General features: G+C 43.4%; 1 protein-coding gene across 2 annotated transcripts in view; it reads left to right on the top strand.

Moving 5' to 3' along the window:
- NAMPT (nicotinamide phosphoribosyltransferase) overlaps positions 1–15,420 on the top strand; it is a 49,676-nt gene extending 34,256 nt beyond the window's left edge. For both annotated transcript variants that reach the window (XM_075926987.2, XM_075926996.2), the window contains 3 exons: positions 6,050–6,190; positions 7,712–7,846; positions 13,353–15,420. In XM_075926987.2, the coding sequence (XP_075783102.2) occupies positions 6,050–6,190; positions 7,712–7,846; positions 13,353–13,466 (390 nt within the window). In that variant the 3' untranslated portion in view covers positions 13,467–15,420. The remainder of the gene's footprint in view (positions 1–6,049; positions 6,191–7,711; positions 7,847–13,352) is intronic.
- Positions 15,421–16,459: the final 1,039 nt, after the last annotated feature.

The raw sequence follows: 16,459 nt of genomic DNA, 5'->3' as shown, positions 1-16,459 counted from the left end.
ACTGCCGAGGAGGAAAAAAAAAAAAGTCTTAACAATTAATTATGTTCTTAATCTGTACAAAAAACAGGCAATTACTAAGTTTGAAATGTTGTTAAGTTCTGTTCTTAATTTATTACGGGAAGAGAACTGTCGTGTCCATTCCAACTGCACATACGCTGTGTGTGGGTTTAACAGTCCAATATGTATGATTGTCTTCTGTGCCCCCGGGTGGAGTGGTAGGAGTACTTCAGTGAGCCCTGACACCACGTGGAATGTTGAGTGGGGTAATGGGGAGGTCTCAGTATTGAATTTGCAGAGGGAGGTGAGCATGGAGTTGTTGAACCAGCAGGTCCACCTGAGTCTTCAGCACCTCTGTTTGCTTCCTGATAAGTCCCAGTATGTCCTGTTGCACATTCCTGTCCATTTTCTACATCTTTCGCCAGTGTAGCCGTCTCCATGTGGCAGGCAGTGTTGATCTTCCAGGCCCTGTGCTCATTGTTCAGTGCTGCACTGGCTTACAGGATCTCCTGGAGTGTGTCATCCTGAGACCTCTTCTTTCTCCTCCTTATCTGACTCAGGCATTCTGCGGCTGTGGAGGAGGAGAACCTGAAGGCCACAATGGCAACAGCTGCAAATAAAATAAACAGAGGTACTATTGTTAGTGCATTCATTAAGGAAAGTGAAACTTAAGATACTGAACTTGCTCCCCAAAAGTTGTTAGCACGACATTCTCACTTCTGCTTGTGATTGTGCACAGCTCAGCACCAGCCATGGTCAGTATTAGGGATGTTAACGGATAACTGTTAATAAGTACTTACGGAGTAGCCCACCCAGTCACAGGTGAAGAGCTGGTGAAGAGCCCCACCTAGGGCTGCTGGCTCCTAGCCGGCACAGGCTGGAGCATCCCCTGCCCACCCCATTTAATGTTTAACAGGTTAACTAATTAAACAGGATTGTATATCCCTAGTCAGTATGGCCCAGCAGAGGAAGGGGAAATGAGGTAGGAACAGTTTGGTTGCACGGTTCTAGTGTCATAAAGCAATGACACTGAATACTGGCACTGTTTTTTCCAGGTGGCGGTGGTTTTAGCTCAAGGATGGGGATCCTTTTTTGGGTTGGGGGCCACTGACCCATATAAAAATCAGTTGGGAGGGGGGTGAGGGGGATGTCACAGAAGTGTGAAGCAAAAGGGAGAGAGAACACCTCACCGATGTGCCTCCCTGACTGAGAAGCAGAAAGACACTTCTGAAATTCCCCTCCTCACACACCAGAGCCTGGGTGGAAGCTAGTAGATTTTGTGTACTCCAGCCCTGCACCGGAGTGGCAGGGGAGGGAGGGCTGGATCATTAGTGTGGGATCCCCCAGGGGCTGGATCCAGGCAAGCCTTTTTCTTCCTCTTCCTTATCATTTGTGTGTTGCCCTGATTAATTTTTCTGTGGGTCAGCAGCCCCTGACCCAAAAAGGGGTAGGTGGGTGTATGTACATGCACGCGCGCACACATGTTTAAAGCAAAAATGGGGAGGGGAAGGAAGGAGAGGAAACACTTGTCAATTATAGTGCCCGTGCTAAATGAGGCTAGAGTGGACTGAAAGAATGGCTACGTCCTTTCTTGGCTATACCAATCGCTACCTCTTCTAGTATGAGTAAATGAGAAATCAAAAGATTGTTTTTTGAGAAAGGGGATCCCTATAATTTTTAAATTACGCATGGTTCATTCCCCTGCATTGGGCTTGCCTGTGTTCAGTTGGTGGAACTGGCGATAAATTGGGCTCCTTGGGGGGTATCCATAGTGCTGGTGTGGGTGGAGTCTCTGCTGAGGATAAAAACAGATCCATTGTGGGTCTTCCAGTATGCCTGCTGCAGCTCCTGGGCTTCCATGTGACGCGACTGCTCATCATTGTAGCCCTTCCCCTACCTCCCCAGAGCAATTTGCTCACAGACGTTCATGTTTCCATGGCTGGTTCTGAGCTGTGCCTGCACAGTCTCTTCTCCCCCCACACCAGGCCCTGGAGATCCAATATTTCCTGCCTATACCAGCAGCTGGAACCAGTAATGGTTGATGCAAGTAACATAGTGTCTACCCCAGTGGTCTCCAACCTTTTTACACCCAAGATCACTTTTTAAATGTCAGGGCAAGCCTACATCTACCTCACCCCAATCCCAAGAACCCAACCCTTCCTTGAGGCCCTGCCCTCTCCATTCCTCTCCCCAGCCCTTCTCACTCTCACTGGGTTGAGACAGGGTGTGCATCTCCAGGGTGGGATTGAGGGATTTGTGTGTGGAAAGGGGTGAGAGGTGCAAGCTCTGGGAGGGGATTTGGATGCAGGAGAAGGTGGATAAGGGCATGCTGGCTGGAGGGGGCTCCAGGTTGGAGAGTTTGGGGTCAGGTGGAGGGTTGGGGTGCTGAGCAAGCTTCAGGTTTGTGGATGTGGGGCTGCAAGAGCTTGGGATGGGTTGTATGAGGGGCTTAGAATAGGGATGTAGGGAATATGATGGGCTCAGGGCACAGGTTTGTGGTGTGTGGATGATGTTGGAGTGTTGTGGATCAAGACTGGAGATGTGGGGGGTGCAGGAGTTTGGAGATGTGATGGTCTCAGCAGGGGATTCAGGTGTATGGTGGGCTCAGGGTTGGGGTTCGTGCAGGAGTGCTATGAAGCTGCAGCCAGATGAGGGTTTGATTTTTAAAATAAAAAATTATTTCCAACACAAAACATTTCAGCATTGTCAATATTTATGCGGGGGGTGGGGGGGAGAGAACCTGTTTTCTGTCAGGGGGCCACTGACCCACAGAAAAATCAGCCAGGGACCACACAAGTGAGATGAGCCCAAAAAAAAAACCCCTCCAAATCTCACTGATGTGGCCCCAACTGAGACACCTCACTCCCCTGGCATCCAGTCCCATGTGTGTCTGGCGAGGAGGCAGGGGCAGAGTTCTGGATGGGATCTGGACAGGGGACAGCTTGCCTGATACCTGGGGTCTCCAGGGACAAGGATCTCTAGGGCAGTATCTGTGGGTAGCCTTACATGTGAGGCTTCTTTTTAAAAAAAAAAAAAAAAAAATCCAGCTGCTCTGGATCCTGTGCCACCATCTTAACAACACCTCTGCTTCCCTCCCCTGCCTCCATGGAGCACAGGGAAGGAAAGGAAGACAAGAAAGCACACACTGTTGTGGGTAGGGGAGGAGCATGCACTTTGTCTTCTCTTCCCAACTCCGTGTGGCCTTCCTGCCGCATTGGGGGTGGGGGAAGGGTTGGTGACTACACTACATCAACCTAAGCAGATGACCGTTGGCTCTATGCCACTCGAGGAGGTGGTGGTAAGTTGGTGCAACACGCTGCTTGTGTCAGAAGTATCCTGATTAAGTGAAGACACATGCACAACTCGATCAACATGGGCTGCATTGCAGCAACCTAACATCATAGTGTAGACTAGGCCTGAGACTTCCATTATCTGAACATTACTTCTGAACAGTGTGTTCCCTTGTTGTATTGTCTGCTCATCCTGTTAGAGCTGTTTTTCAAAGAGGCTGCAGTGCTGTAGAAGCTCGACATCACTACCCTCAGGCTTGTATGTCATAGGTTAAGGGTATCCAACACATCTGAGGAAAGTTGGACATAGTGGGTATCCTGAAAATGCTGCTGAAGATCTTGCTGCTTTGGAGTGCCAGATCTTTGTCTGCTTTTCTCCCATAATTATAGACAATATATTTTATTGAACCAAGTTGGTGAGAGACAAGCTTACACTAACTTCTTCAGATCTGGGAAACATGCTCAGAGTGTCACAGTTAAAAACAAAGTTGTTTAGCATAAGCAATTAACATATTTCAAGGGACCATTCAAAAGCCTATAACTCATTAAACACCTTCCCCGGCTACTTTCCCTTCCTCCCCCAATGTCTAGAGCGTTGTTAACTGGCCACTTCAGTGATCCCTTAAAATGTGTTAAGTAATGGTAAACAATCTGTTCCACCTTGTATTTTGCTTTGACACTTGCACCATATTTCCCAGACCAGAAGAAGACCTCAGTGTAAGTCGAAAAGCTCATCTCTCTCATCAACAAAGTCTAATAACATATTACCTCACTTGCCTTCTCTAATATCCTGAGGCAGACATGGCCACAGCAACACTGCATATTGTCCCCTAATCTCTTTTCTTTTAGCTCTTTCCCTTCCCTTTCTCTGAATAGCCTAGTTGTCACTTCATCAGTCATGACTTCAGCCTAGGAATTATCTGTGTGAGGTAAATAATTGTAATTTAATTTAAATGTTTAAACTGTGCTTTCATAACAGAAGAATCCTCTAACTTGGAACTTTCGCTCTTTTGTTAGTAGTAATTAGAGGTCCAAGCACTGGAAGTTCTTGACTTGGGTTATAACGTGCTTTCCAAGATCATACAGGGGGAGCACTTCAGGAAAACAGGTTTTTGACCAGTCAGCTTCTCTGGCCATTGGGGTAGGGCTTATACATCAATCATGACTCTGAACGAGAGGATTCTTGTGTTATGAGAAGATATATTAATGGTAAGTCTAAATTGCCTGTGGATGGGATTGCAGTAAATTTTTTTCCTGATAACTCTTAGAAAAAGTTGGCAAAACAGTTGACTATGTCAAGTAAGAATTGCTTAAGAATTTTGGCTGAAGAAGAGGATAAAACAAATGCTCTACCACTTAAATACCATGCTAGTAATCTCTAATATGGGGATCGGCAACCTATCAAACCGAAGAGCCAAACTACAACAAAATTCAGAATAAGTCAACAAAGAACCATATCAGAATGCTCATGAGGGTGCAGAATCTGGGTGGGAGGTAGGGTGCAAGAGCAACATGGGAGTAGATGTCTGGAGCAGGGTGCTGGTGGGTATCTGGCCAGGGGTTTGGATTGTGACCTAGGGCAGGAGATTGTGGTGCAGTATCTGGGAGGGGTATAGGTTCAGGAGGGGGGGCAGCGGGTTTGGGTTATGTGGGATAGGAATGATTGGGAAAGAGGGCTGGGAGTGAGCCTGGGGTGTCAGACAATCTGATTGGGACACTGGGACTTTCAGCTCAGCCTGTTTCTCTGACAGGAGCCTCCCAGCGCAGGCTGCCTGACCATGTGCTCCATGACTAAGCCTGGGGATGAGAGGCTGCTTCCCACAGTGCCTGCTCTTGAAACAAACAGCTTCCATTGGCCAGAACCAGCCAGTGGGATTGTGTTGGGGGCAGGAGCAGCCATAAGACACTACTCCCCCTTTCCCTGCCAGTACACAGTGTATGTGTGTGGGGGGGGGGAGGGAAATGGCCCCACAGCAGCTTTTCTGTAAGGGCATGCAGGGGCAGGACAAGCATGGGAGTCTGCCTGGGGGCTCCCTGCTGCCTCTGTGGGCCTGATCCAGCCAATGGAGGGTGTTTTGCCCAGGCCTGCTGTAGAGCCAGCGTGGGCTGCCTGCTGCAGGGGGACTGGGCTTGAGCTTCAGGTACCAAATCTGGCTCCCTAATGAGCCATATTTGGCTCTTGAGCCATAGGTTGCCAACCCCTGCTCTAATACAACTAATTCTAGGCTGCATATCTTTAGGAAGAACTGCTATATTGCAGTTCTGCTCAGACAGGCAAAGCCCCTCTCATGGGTGAAATTATTACTTTGTTTCAGAATACATCTTACACCTTGAGGTTCTTTGAAATCTGAAGTTAGCCCACAATTCTGACAGCTGTTGGAAGGCTCTTGAGTGCCACTATGAAGGATGTAGTTTAGGCGAAGAAATAATATGCTTTAGGGCTTGGTGGCTGAGTGTTGCATTACAGTGTAACTCTTGTCTTGGGGGCGGGGGTCAATGTTTAATACTGCATGTTAAGTGCAGATAACCGTTCTCCATCAGTAACATTTTATAATTATCTCCGACTAAAGTCTCAATTCAAATTCAAACAGCATGCCAGATAATGACAATATTTTACATATCTCTTGTACCTGCATGCTAGCTGACTTGACTGTTTGTAAAAGAGCATCTTCTCAAAATGTGCAATAAAAGATTAAGGAAAAAGGCACTTATCAACCAGAGTTTAAAATGCATTCCTTTATGAATGTTTCTTTTCTTATCAGATTGTGGAGGGAATGAAGAAGAATAAATGGAGTATTGAAAATGTTTCCTTTGGATCTGGTGGAGCTCTGCTGCAGAAATTAACTAGGGATCTCTTGAATTGTTCCTTCAAATGCAGTTATGTGGTGACCAATGGCCTTGGGGTATGTCCTCTGAGTTTTTTCATTCATTTGATCACATAGGAACTACTGTAGAACCTTCAAGTTAGACTCCTCTGGGATAGAGGTTGTCCATAACTCTGAAATGTTTGTAATCCTGAACAAAATGCAGCTCTGGCTCAAACAGTTTACGTTCTGAGTTAAGTTCCAGAGGCACCTAAGCAGCTTCTTTCCAGGCAGGCGTGTCCCCCTCTCAGTTCGGGAGCATGCCGGAAAACCACCTACCAGTCCCTGGCCCTGGGGGCAGGATGTGAAAACAGTACCCGCAGCTTACAGAAAAGCAATACAGCCCTCAGTGCTGCTCCTGCTCCTCCAGCTGCCTTGGATTGGCAGTGGGGGCTCCCAGCTTTGCCTGCAAGCTTCAGCATCTTCTGTCCCTAGCTGTTAGAGGGTATCCTGCATGTAGGGATCCAGACAGGTGTTTTAAGATGCAATACTGGCAGAGTACCGTTTACTTTTTTTGTCTCCACAGCTATCTCATTTGTTACATCTTGTTTCATGTGGTGTCTGATTGACTAGTCACCAGTCAGTCCTTAAGTCTGGTGTTTGTATCTTTGAAAAAACAACCAATAGTCTAAGGTGCTGCAGAACTATCAAAAATGTAAATGGGCTGTGCCCACGAAAGCTCATGATACCATTTACATTTTTTGTTAGTGTGACGGGGTAGGCTCACGTCCTGGAGCAGATTCACCTTGGTTCTGGGAACACACAACCCTTTTGGACGGTCCACCAAAGTTTCATGCCCCTCCCTCAGGGGAAATACGGCCCTCCAGCCTGGTCCATAAAGTTCAGCCTGTTTCCCAGTCCTGGAGGCCGGGTTACGGGGGTTTTTGGGGACGTAGGGAGACCCAGGCCCTCCCACTCCACTGAGTCCCATCCCAGGGCCCTGTTGGCAGTGAAAGTGTCCACTGCCTGGTCAGTGAGGATGCCTGCCAGAACACACTGGCCTCCCGTAGGTCCTTCCTCTGCTCTGGGCTGCTTCCTACCTCTTCCTCGACTGAGGCTCCGTCCCGGGGCCGGTGGTTAGAGTTGTGGCTCCTAGGCGGTCGTGTCCACGGGCCTAGCTCCTGAGGCGGCGATGCTGGTCGGCCTGGCTTCGGGGACGGCTGGGGCAGCCCAGGATCTCTTCCCTGTGCTCCTACCCCTTTGGCTACCTCCCCTGACTGCTGGCTTCCCCCCAGCTTTTATCTCAGGCCTCGCTCTTGAGCATGCCCAGCAGGGCTGCGGGGGCAGGGTCCGCGCCACCCCCGGGGCCAGGTGAACTCCCTTAGCTTCAGTGCGGGGCAGTGCTCCCCCATCACAGTTAGTCTCTAAGGTGCTGTAGAACTATTTGTTGTTTATGTTTTTTCAGTTACAGACTAACATGGCTACCCTTCTGTATCTTTGAAATTCAATTCTATTTGTATTGCTTCACATTTCAACCGTATGTTAGCACCATCTACGTGATGTGCACAAGCACTCATTTAAATATCTCCTCTTATACAAACATCTCGCTTTGATTTCCAGGTGAATGTCTTTAAGGATCCAGTAGCAGATCCTAACAAAAGGTCAAAGAAGGGTCGACTCTCTTTACATAGGACTCCCAGTGGAGATTTTGTTACATTAGAAGAAGGCAAAGGGGATCTTGAAGAATATGGTCATGTATGTATTCTGATATCGCTTCACCAAAAGTAGATGAAATAATTCCCAATGCTAACCTAAGCTGAGTAAAAGTGGCGTAGATCATTATGATTGATTTTTTGCAGCAGACCAGTCCTTGCCCACAGACAGCCTGCCAACCTGAAGCAAATTATCACCAGCAACTATACACTACACCACAGTAATTCTTAACTCAGGAACCAATCCCTACAACACACCTCAGTGCCAACTTTGCCCACATCTACACCGACGACACCATCACAGGACCTAGCTACATCATCCACACCATCACAGGCTCATTCACCTGCCCATCTACCAAAGTAATATATACCATCATGTGCCAGCAATGCCCCTCTGCCATTTACATCGACCAAACTGGACAGTCCCTATGTAAAAGACTAAATGGACACACATTAGATTTCAGGAATGGTAACATACAAAAACCTGTAGGAGAATACTTCAATCTCCCTGGATACACAGTAGCAGATATAAAAGTAGCCATCCTGCAACAAAAAACTTCAAAAACAGACTTCAAATAGAAACTGCAGAGCTACAATTCATTTGCAAATTGGACACTATCATTTTAGGATTAAACAAAGACTGTGAATGGCTAGCCAACTACAAAAGCAGTTTCTCCTCTCTTGGTGTTCACACCTTCATATCAGCTGCTAGAAGTGGGCTTCTTCCTCCCTGGCTGAATTGACCTCGTTATCTTTAGCCTTACACTTGATGGGTACTCTTTTCATATGCCTATGTATTTATACCTGCCTCTGGAATTTCCACTGCATGCATCTAACGAAGTGGGTCTCTGCCCACTAAAGTTTATGCCACAATAAATCTATTAGTCTATAAGGTGCCATAGGACTTCTCGTTGTTTAGTAAGATTGATTTTGAAATTTGTTTTCAGTGTTTTTGTTCAGCTAATATTCTCAACTAAATAATCCCAAAAGCTCCATCTATAGCAAATTTAGTATAAACAGCACTCTGGTTACTTAGTTTTGTGCTCTAGTATTTTCGTTTGGGATTGGAGGATAGGAAAGGGGAATTTTGTCTTTTTCAAGAATTGAACAGTATGTTGAAGTGTAGAATGCTCTTACAATGCAACTTGCATAATACTCCTTCAGCAAGTTTAATATTTAAATGTATTTTGTCAGTCGAAGTCTTTTTTTAATTGATTTTTAAAAATCCAATTTCTGGTAAAGAACCTTCGGAGAGCATATTCTCATTATATTTCCTTTTTCAAAAATATTTTTTTCTGGTATAGTCATATAAGCCAAGCTGCTGTTCTTGTCCTGTTCTCAGACCTTTTTTAGCTTCTGTCTATGATGCCCTATTTACTGTGTGGCATTACATATTGTACCACTGAGCATAGCCTTCAAAACTGCTTTAAAGTCCTCTAAAAACTTATACTCAAAACTTTAACTGTGCCATAAACTTTTGAGTAATTCCTTGATTCTGCTCTGTAGGCCACAGAATATCTGTCAGTATATCTTATTCACTGATTTCCTCCCCTCTCCTCAACATAAATCCAGTGTGTTATCTTCAAGATGTCCCTGTGCTGTCAGTGAACAGTTTTACCATTAGGATGATTTCAGATCAATTCACTGAGGAAATCTGAAACGCTGATTATTAGCATACTCCTACTAGATGTTTTGGGGGCAAAAGGGTTTGGGAGGAGAGGATGGTTTTCAGCCTCTCTCTATATAAGGGTGGTGTCTACACTGACGCGATCTTGCGCAAAAGCGGCCGCTCTTGTGCAAAAACTTGCTGCCTGTCTACACTGGCCACGTGTTCTTGTGAAAGTAAACTGATGTTCTAATGTATGAAATCAGGGTTTCTTGCTCCAGAACTCTGACGCTCCTGCTCAGAAATAAGCCCTTTCCGGCAACTGTTCTTGCGCAAGAGGCCAGCGTAGACAGGCAACATGATTTTCTTGTGCAAGAAAGCCCTATCGTTAAAATGGCCATCATAGCTTTCTTGCGCAAGAGAGCATCTACGCTGGCATGGATGCTCTTGCGCAAAAGCACATGTCAGTGGAGACGCTCTCTTGTGGAAGAGTTTTTGCATAAGAACGCTTCCGCAAAAGATTTCTTGCGCAAGAAGCTGCCAGTGTAGACCTAGCCAAGGACTCTTATCTTACCATTTTAAAAATGATCCCATCCCCAGTGAGGCTTGCCAGCATTCTCTCTAGCATGGAAGCACTTTGGTCTGTGTGCCAAGAATCCCATGTACAGTAAACTTCTGATAATCTGGCACCTTTAGGACCCAGGGGGTGCCGGATTATCAGATATGCCGGACTATTGGAAGGGGGGGGCTATGAGGGGTCTGGGGTGAGGTGGGGGGGATGCCACCCCAGACCCCTCATAGCCCCCCTTTCCAATAGTCCAGCTCTGCCCCAGGCATCCCCGATTCAGCTGCTGCTGGTCTATTTAAGCTGCGGCTGAATCTGGGAAGCCAGGGGCAGAGCAGCTAGGGTGCTGCCGGGTTGGTCCGGTAGCGCCGCCCTTCAGTGCTGCGAGACCAACCCGGCAGCACCCCAGCTGCTCTGCCCCGGGCTTCCTGGAGTCAGCCACTGATCAGTTTCAGCAGTGGCTGAATCGGAAGCCGGGCACAGAGCAGCTCCAATTGTCCGGCAGCCAGAGCACTTTCAGGTTCCTGATGGTGCCAGACCATCAGGAGTGCCGGAGCATTGGATGCTGGACCAATGGAGTTTTACTGGACCTCCCCACTCTTTACTATTTTCTCACTTCAGCACCCTAGTATCTGCTCTTCCCTTCCTGCCTTTTACCTTCATTGAAGGGAGGAGGCAGGATCCAGCTGTAGGAAGAAGTATGTACTCATTGGAAGGCCCATCTTAGCAGAGAGCATTAGAGCTGTTTTTCAGATAGCCATATCCCCTGTTACCAGCATATCACACCCTTTGTAGACCCAAAATAATCAAAGAAATTGGCCAGATGCCAAGTAACACCTGAGAACTGCCTGATTTGCTAAGTGTTTAATATTGCATTATTGATTATGCTGTTTAGTGTGGATTACTTAAAAGCACTTGGCATTGGTCTAATTCTGTTCATACTAAAATCTGAGATTAAATTTACCTTTAACTTCAGAGGGAGGGGAGTTAGGCCAGCACTGAGCACATAAGAAAATGTCACCCTTAATGATTTCCATACAAGGACTTATAAACTAGCCTTGTAATGCTTCTGCCAGTTGGTATTTCTCTACTTTTCAGATGGAGGAAAGCAGAAATTGAATTACTTCCCTCCCAAAGTGTTGAGCAAATCAGAGACTAGATCCAACACTCCTGGTTTCTGGTCGTTTCATTGCACCGCTTATATACGTAGTACTTGATGAGAATTTAAAAGTCCACTGCCTGTTGGAACTCTGAGTTGTGTCCACATGCACCTAATTGGTGTTTAGTGTTAGTGAGAACAGGTAGCTGTAGTTAAGTAGCAATAGGCTCGGTAGAGTTGAAGGACAAGGAAGACCTAGTGCATATAAGTCAAGAGAAGCAGTTTCAAATGTAGGATGCAGCAAAGAGAGGACATAAGTCAAAAGTGGATAAGATTGGATAGGCTAAGAGAAGAGTTGAGTTCAGGAGGAAACTACTGAGAGCTCTGCATTGCCTTGACGTTATAATGGGCTCCTGAATTTGAGATGGGGGGGGGGGGCTTTACATGTTTGCTTAGAGAGGAAAAGGAAACATTTGCTTGCAGCTCTAAATCGGAGAGCAGAGTGATGAGAGAGATGTATGCTATCAGCTGCTGCTGAGGTTCTCTTAATTGTGCTTGGTTGGAAAAGAAACATCAGATTATTGTATTTTGATTTCATACTGAGAAGAAATTTTCCTTTGAGAGGGAGTTACCATTCCTGTCTTTGCAGCCACTTGAGCCCAGTGACCACATTCAGTGTTAACCCAATGTTGAGGGAACAGTTGACACATGAGTTACTAGACATGTTATGCTTTTTGTAGGTGAGCACAACAGATGCTAGCACATTCTAAAGAAAACCCTTAGAGGCAGTTGTGTACAAATAGTAGGGGTATTTATAAAGGGGTCAATTGTCACAGCACATGGGGGCTGGCAGGGCACTACAGTGCATGGCAGTGCAGTTTTTTTTGAAGAGGGAGCACCAGGGAGAGAGTGAAGAAGTTGTGGGATTATTTGACCTATTTGGGTCAATTAACTGTCTCCCAATAAAGTGCCTGATTACAGAAAAATTCCAAAGCAGTATTCATGCACAAGAATCTTTGTTTTTCAGATATAGGAGGTAGGCCTCATCACAACACAATTCAGGATCCCAAGGCTTTTGCTCTCTTCAAAATCAGGCAAAATGTGGTCTTCCCATTTTTAGCAAGCACAATGGATGGGCGTGGGTGGGGGGAGAAAGATTGGCTGCCTGCTGTGTTGAAGTGACTTATTCAGTGATGTCACTAAATGGAAGCTGAATACCAAGTATTCATTGCTTCCTAGGCCTGGTTGACTCAAATTGCAGGTCCCTGTGATGGCAGCTACACTAGTTCGTATTAACACTAGATAGAGAGTTGGATTTTTGTTACACTTCTAACTTACAGCTTCTGTGCTTGGTGTTGTTCTGTTTGATACAAGGATGTGTGTGCACAGAAGATTTCTGTGAGATGCTGAAAACAAAGGTTTTTTGTTTGTTTTTTTTCCACTTGCCACTTCAGAGTGAGGAAATGTTTTGATCTTTCTATACACTGAGTGAAGTGATTGTCAGATAGCACTATGGGTGCTAATATCCGAATTACACTCAGGTGTTGCTCAGTTGCTAACCTTTCCTATTCATTGCTCTAGCAGAGAGTAGAACATATTTCCCCACTCTTAATTTATAGGCTTTCAGCAGTGGCCTGGCACAACTTTGTATTATAAGCACTGTATGTATACATAAAATAGCAGAAATATTTCTAATAGTCTAATAGAGTTAATGTTACAGAGAGAAATACAAAAATTAGTCTCTTTGCAGCTAAGGCCCCAGTCTTGAAAACACTTTGTGGGTGCTCATTTTTACATATCAGTAAGTCACATTTCATATGAGTAGTCCTGTAGACCAGTGTTTCTCAACCAGTGGTATGAGTACCTTTAGGAGTACTCAAGAGAAGTCTGGGGGGTACATCAACATAATTGAAATTTGGAGAACTGAATTTTTGTTTTAAGTTTTACAGTGTTTTATTATTTTTATACTTTTTACACCCAAAAATTTCATCACCCGCCTAGCTATGATTAAGTTCAAACAAATGCGTTGCAATGGCAGAAAAAAAGTTTGTATGTCTGAAAACTGTAGGTGCTGGGGATACTTATTTTTTGTAAAGGGGTACTTTATTAAAAAAAAAAAAGTTGAGAAACACTGCTGTGGACATTTAAAGTTAAGCATTTGCACAAGTGTTTGTGGGGTGATATAAAATTTACATCTAACTACTGTACATGTGTGTTCAGCATCTCTTCTGGAAAGAGATCTTGCTTCTCATTCACTGAAACAATATTGTCTGTTACAGGATCTCCTTCATACTGTCTTCAAGAATGGAAAGGTAACCAAGTCTTACTCATTTGACGAAGTAAGGAAAAATGCCAGCCTGAAGGACAGTGAACTAGAAGTGGCACCTCATTAAGTTGAATTCCCTGTCTCTCTGTGTAATGATTATGTACTGCATAGCTAATGAGTTTATTGTACAGATCTGTGTGTTTGTGTTTTATGATACATTATAGCCAAATTATTTGTTGGTTTATGGACATACTGCCTTTTTTCTTTCTTTTTGAACCAGTTTTTAGAAAAGATGAAATTAGGAAATGGTACTTACAATGTAAAATCTGTTTAATGCTGAAGTGTGCTTTTTAGGGCCCTTTGCCAGTAGTGATTCAATCTGGTATTGATCTTTTCACAAATGAGACGCAGCAGAGAAACACTTTTATACAAAACAGAATATCACAATATGGATTTACATAAAATTATCATTACTTTATGTTTATATTTAACTTGTATTTTTGTACAAACAAGATTGTGTAAAATATATTTAAAGTTTCAATAATTAAGTCTTTCCAATTTCTCATGATTTTTATGAGCACAGACTTTAGAGAAAATATTTTGGAAGAAAAAAATCATTGCCTTTTGTCCATTAATCAGCAAATAAAAATGGCCTTAAAGTTTCTTGTGACATTGTACCATTTGAAGGTTAAATCAGGACTTGTACCTACTTAAGACCCATAGAATTGCTGACCTCACTGTTCCTTGTAGCTATCTGTAGTAGTTATTCTACATTAAAGAAAATTACGTTCTTGTTGGACTCTTTAGGTACTATAAACATATAGACCTTGCTAGCAGTTTAGGTATGTACATGGAATGCCAAATTTGAAAGAATTCTTGACAAGAGACAAGCTGCAGTATAGTCCACTTGGCATATGCACCTCAATATTTTAAGAGTAAAGTTTTTAAGAGAGATCCTCTTCCACTACAGAATATAAGTGTAAAATACTGATAAATATGGAAGTGGTGTATTTTAAAGTAATTATACTTCTGGGTTTATTTTTCATATATTGTAAGTGACATGACTTTAAAGTGAAATACTGGACCGGGTAGTGCACTTTTTTTACTTTTTGTATTTTTTTCATTGATTTGCCTTTTATCAAACTGGATGTTAAATTGTATAAATATGTTTAACTATTTTTTGTTAAACAACTTTAATAAAATATGCTAGTCAAACTCCTTTTACACAGATCCCCCCCTGGGGGGCATGACACAGAGGATAATTATGGGGGGGGGAGAAGGTATGAAAGGTACTTTTAATTGACTGTGCTTGATTTTATTTACGCTCTGCAGATGATTGCTTGAATTACTGCTGCAGAACAAAACTGTCAATTTTGTTTGACAAACCATAGCAAGTTTTCTGATATTTGTCTTATTGTAGGGTGGCTCTTATGGAAAAATGAATCCATCCTTTTTAGAAAAGCAGTGGTTTCTGTAATGTTATCCATGCTAAAGAGCAACTAAGACACTGATCATTGTAAAGGTGTTGCAGTTGGTTCTGGGTCGCGCGTATTCGCAAGTGATGTTACAGGGCAAATCGTTTAGAAGAGCTCAAACAATGTAGATTAACTAGACATACAAAAATACTTTTTTGGGGGGGAGGTGGAGCTTGAAAAGCCATACTTTGTTGTTCTTACTGTTGCACCAAAAAGGGCCACATCAAAGAACTTGTAATGTTTCTGGAATTTGCAGATTAAACACTTAAGCCCAGTCGAAATAGTTTCACTTGTTTAATAAAATGAGGTTTCACTCTTAATGTATGTGATCATACACTTCAGTGATGTATCATTTCAAAAACTAGAGTTTTAGTAAGATGGTAAACACTGACCTTTCACACCCTAGATTTACCTTTTATTGTTGTTACCCATATTGTTCATACTTGGTCAGGAAAGATTTTACCTCCAGAAATAGGATTAATAACAGTTAAATAGTATAGAGACTTTAACTCCTCCACACAATGTGTATTAGAAAATTTTATGATGTATGGTTTAAAAAAAAGCTGCTTTCATCCTGTACCAATAAAGATTTTGATAACTATTGACTACCCATAACTGATATTTTTGTAATGAAGAGCTGGGGATATGCTGTGAAAGCACTCGTTTCTTTTTGTCTACCATGAATTACACAAGTGACTGTTTGATATTGTATCTAGATTGCAGTGTATTTGGGATTCCCTAAGCTGCGCATGTCACTTTCAGAAGGCTGTGTCATTTATTTTAAAATTGTCAGTAACTTTAATCATCTGGTGCTAGTCAATCCTCCACTCTTGCCACCAAGTGTTTGGCAATTGACATCCTAGGGGCCAAACGGTTGATAGTGATGTCATATATAATCTACTACAGTGCTTGAACCTTACGATATCCTAATTCTTCCATACAGAAGCAAACAGCATGTTTGGGTTTGCTTTAAATAATTAGATTTTTAGCCATTGATATATTTTAATTATTCCCATTTAATTATAGTACAGTGTTTGTATTTAAAAATAGGAGTTGAAAGTTTTGTGTTGACTCTAAATAATTTATTTGTAACCAGTATTTAGCATAAGAAATGGATTTTATATGACTATTTTTTCCTGAGATGCATGGCTATTGAACTGATGCTAAATCTTTTTGTAACGAGATCCATCTTAGAAGATCTGAGGAGAAAAATAGAGAAATATTTATTGTTTTAGTTGCCAGAATTCACAACGTTAAAGTTTAAACAGTTTTTTTCTAGTTTTACATTCCTCCTTAACTTGTTTAGTGGAGAGTAAATCTTCTTCACTTAAATCTTGTTAAATGTACTCAACATGAAATACAAATGTAATAAAATGGAAATAAAGTTTAGTTCTGGTAGTGAAACACTAATATCCATTTGACTTTGTTTTAAACCTGTGATGTTGGACAGCAGTTTGGATAGTGAAACTGAGGTGCCATGATAATCTACTATATAGGACAGGGGTGGGCAAAAGCCACTCAGTAGGCTGGATCTGGCCCATGAGGCAACTCTAGGCCCTGCCCTCTAATGGGCGTGCATTGCAGGGAAAGGAGCTCAGCTGTTCCTTTCCTCCCCCTGCACAGCCGTTGGAGGAGGCGGCAGCGC

Source organism: Pelodiscus sinensis, chromosome 1 (assembly GCF_052426305.1).
Source record: "Pelodiscus sinensis isolate ZL-2025 chromosome 1, ASM5242630v1, whole genome shotgun sequence".
NCBI classification, from domain to species: Eukaryota; Metazoa; Chordata; order Testudines; family Trionychidae; genus Pelodiscus; species Pelodiscus sinensis.
Note: the sequence above shows the minus strand (reverse complement) of the source record. Positions and strands in the feature narration are given on the sequence as shown.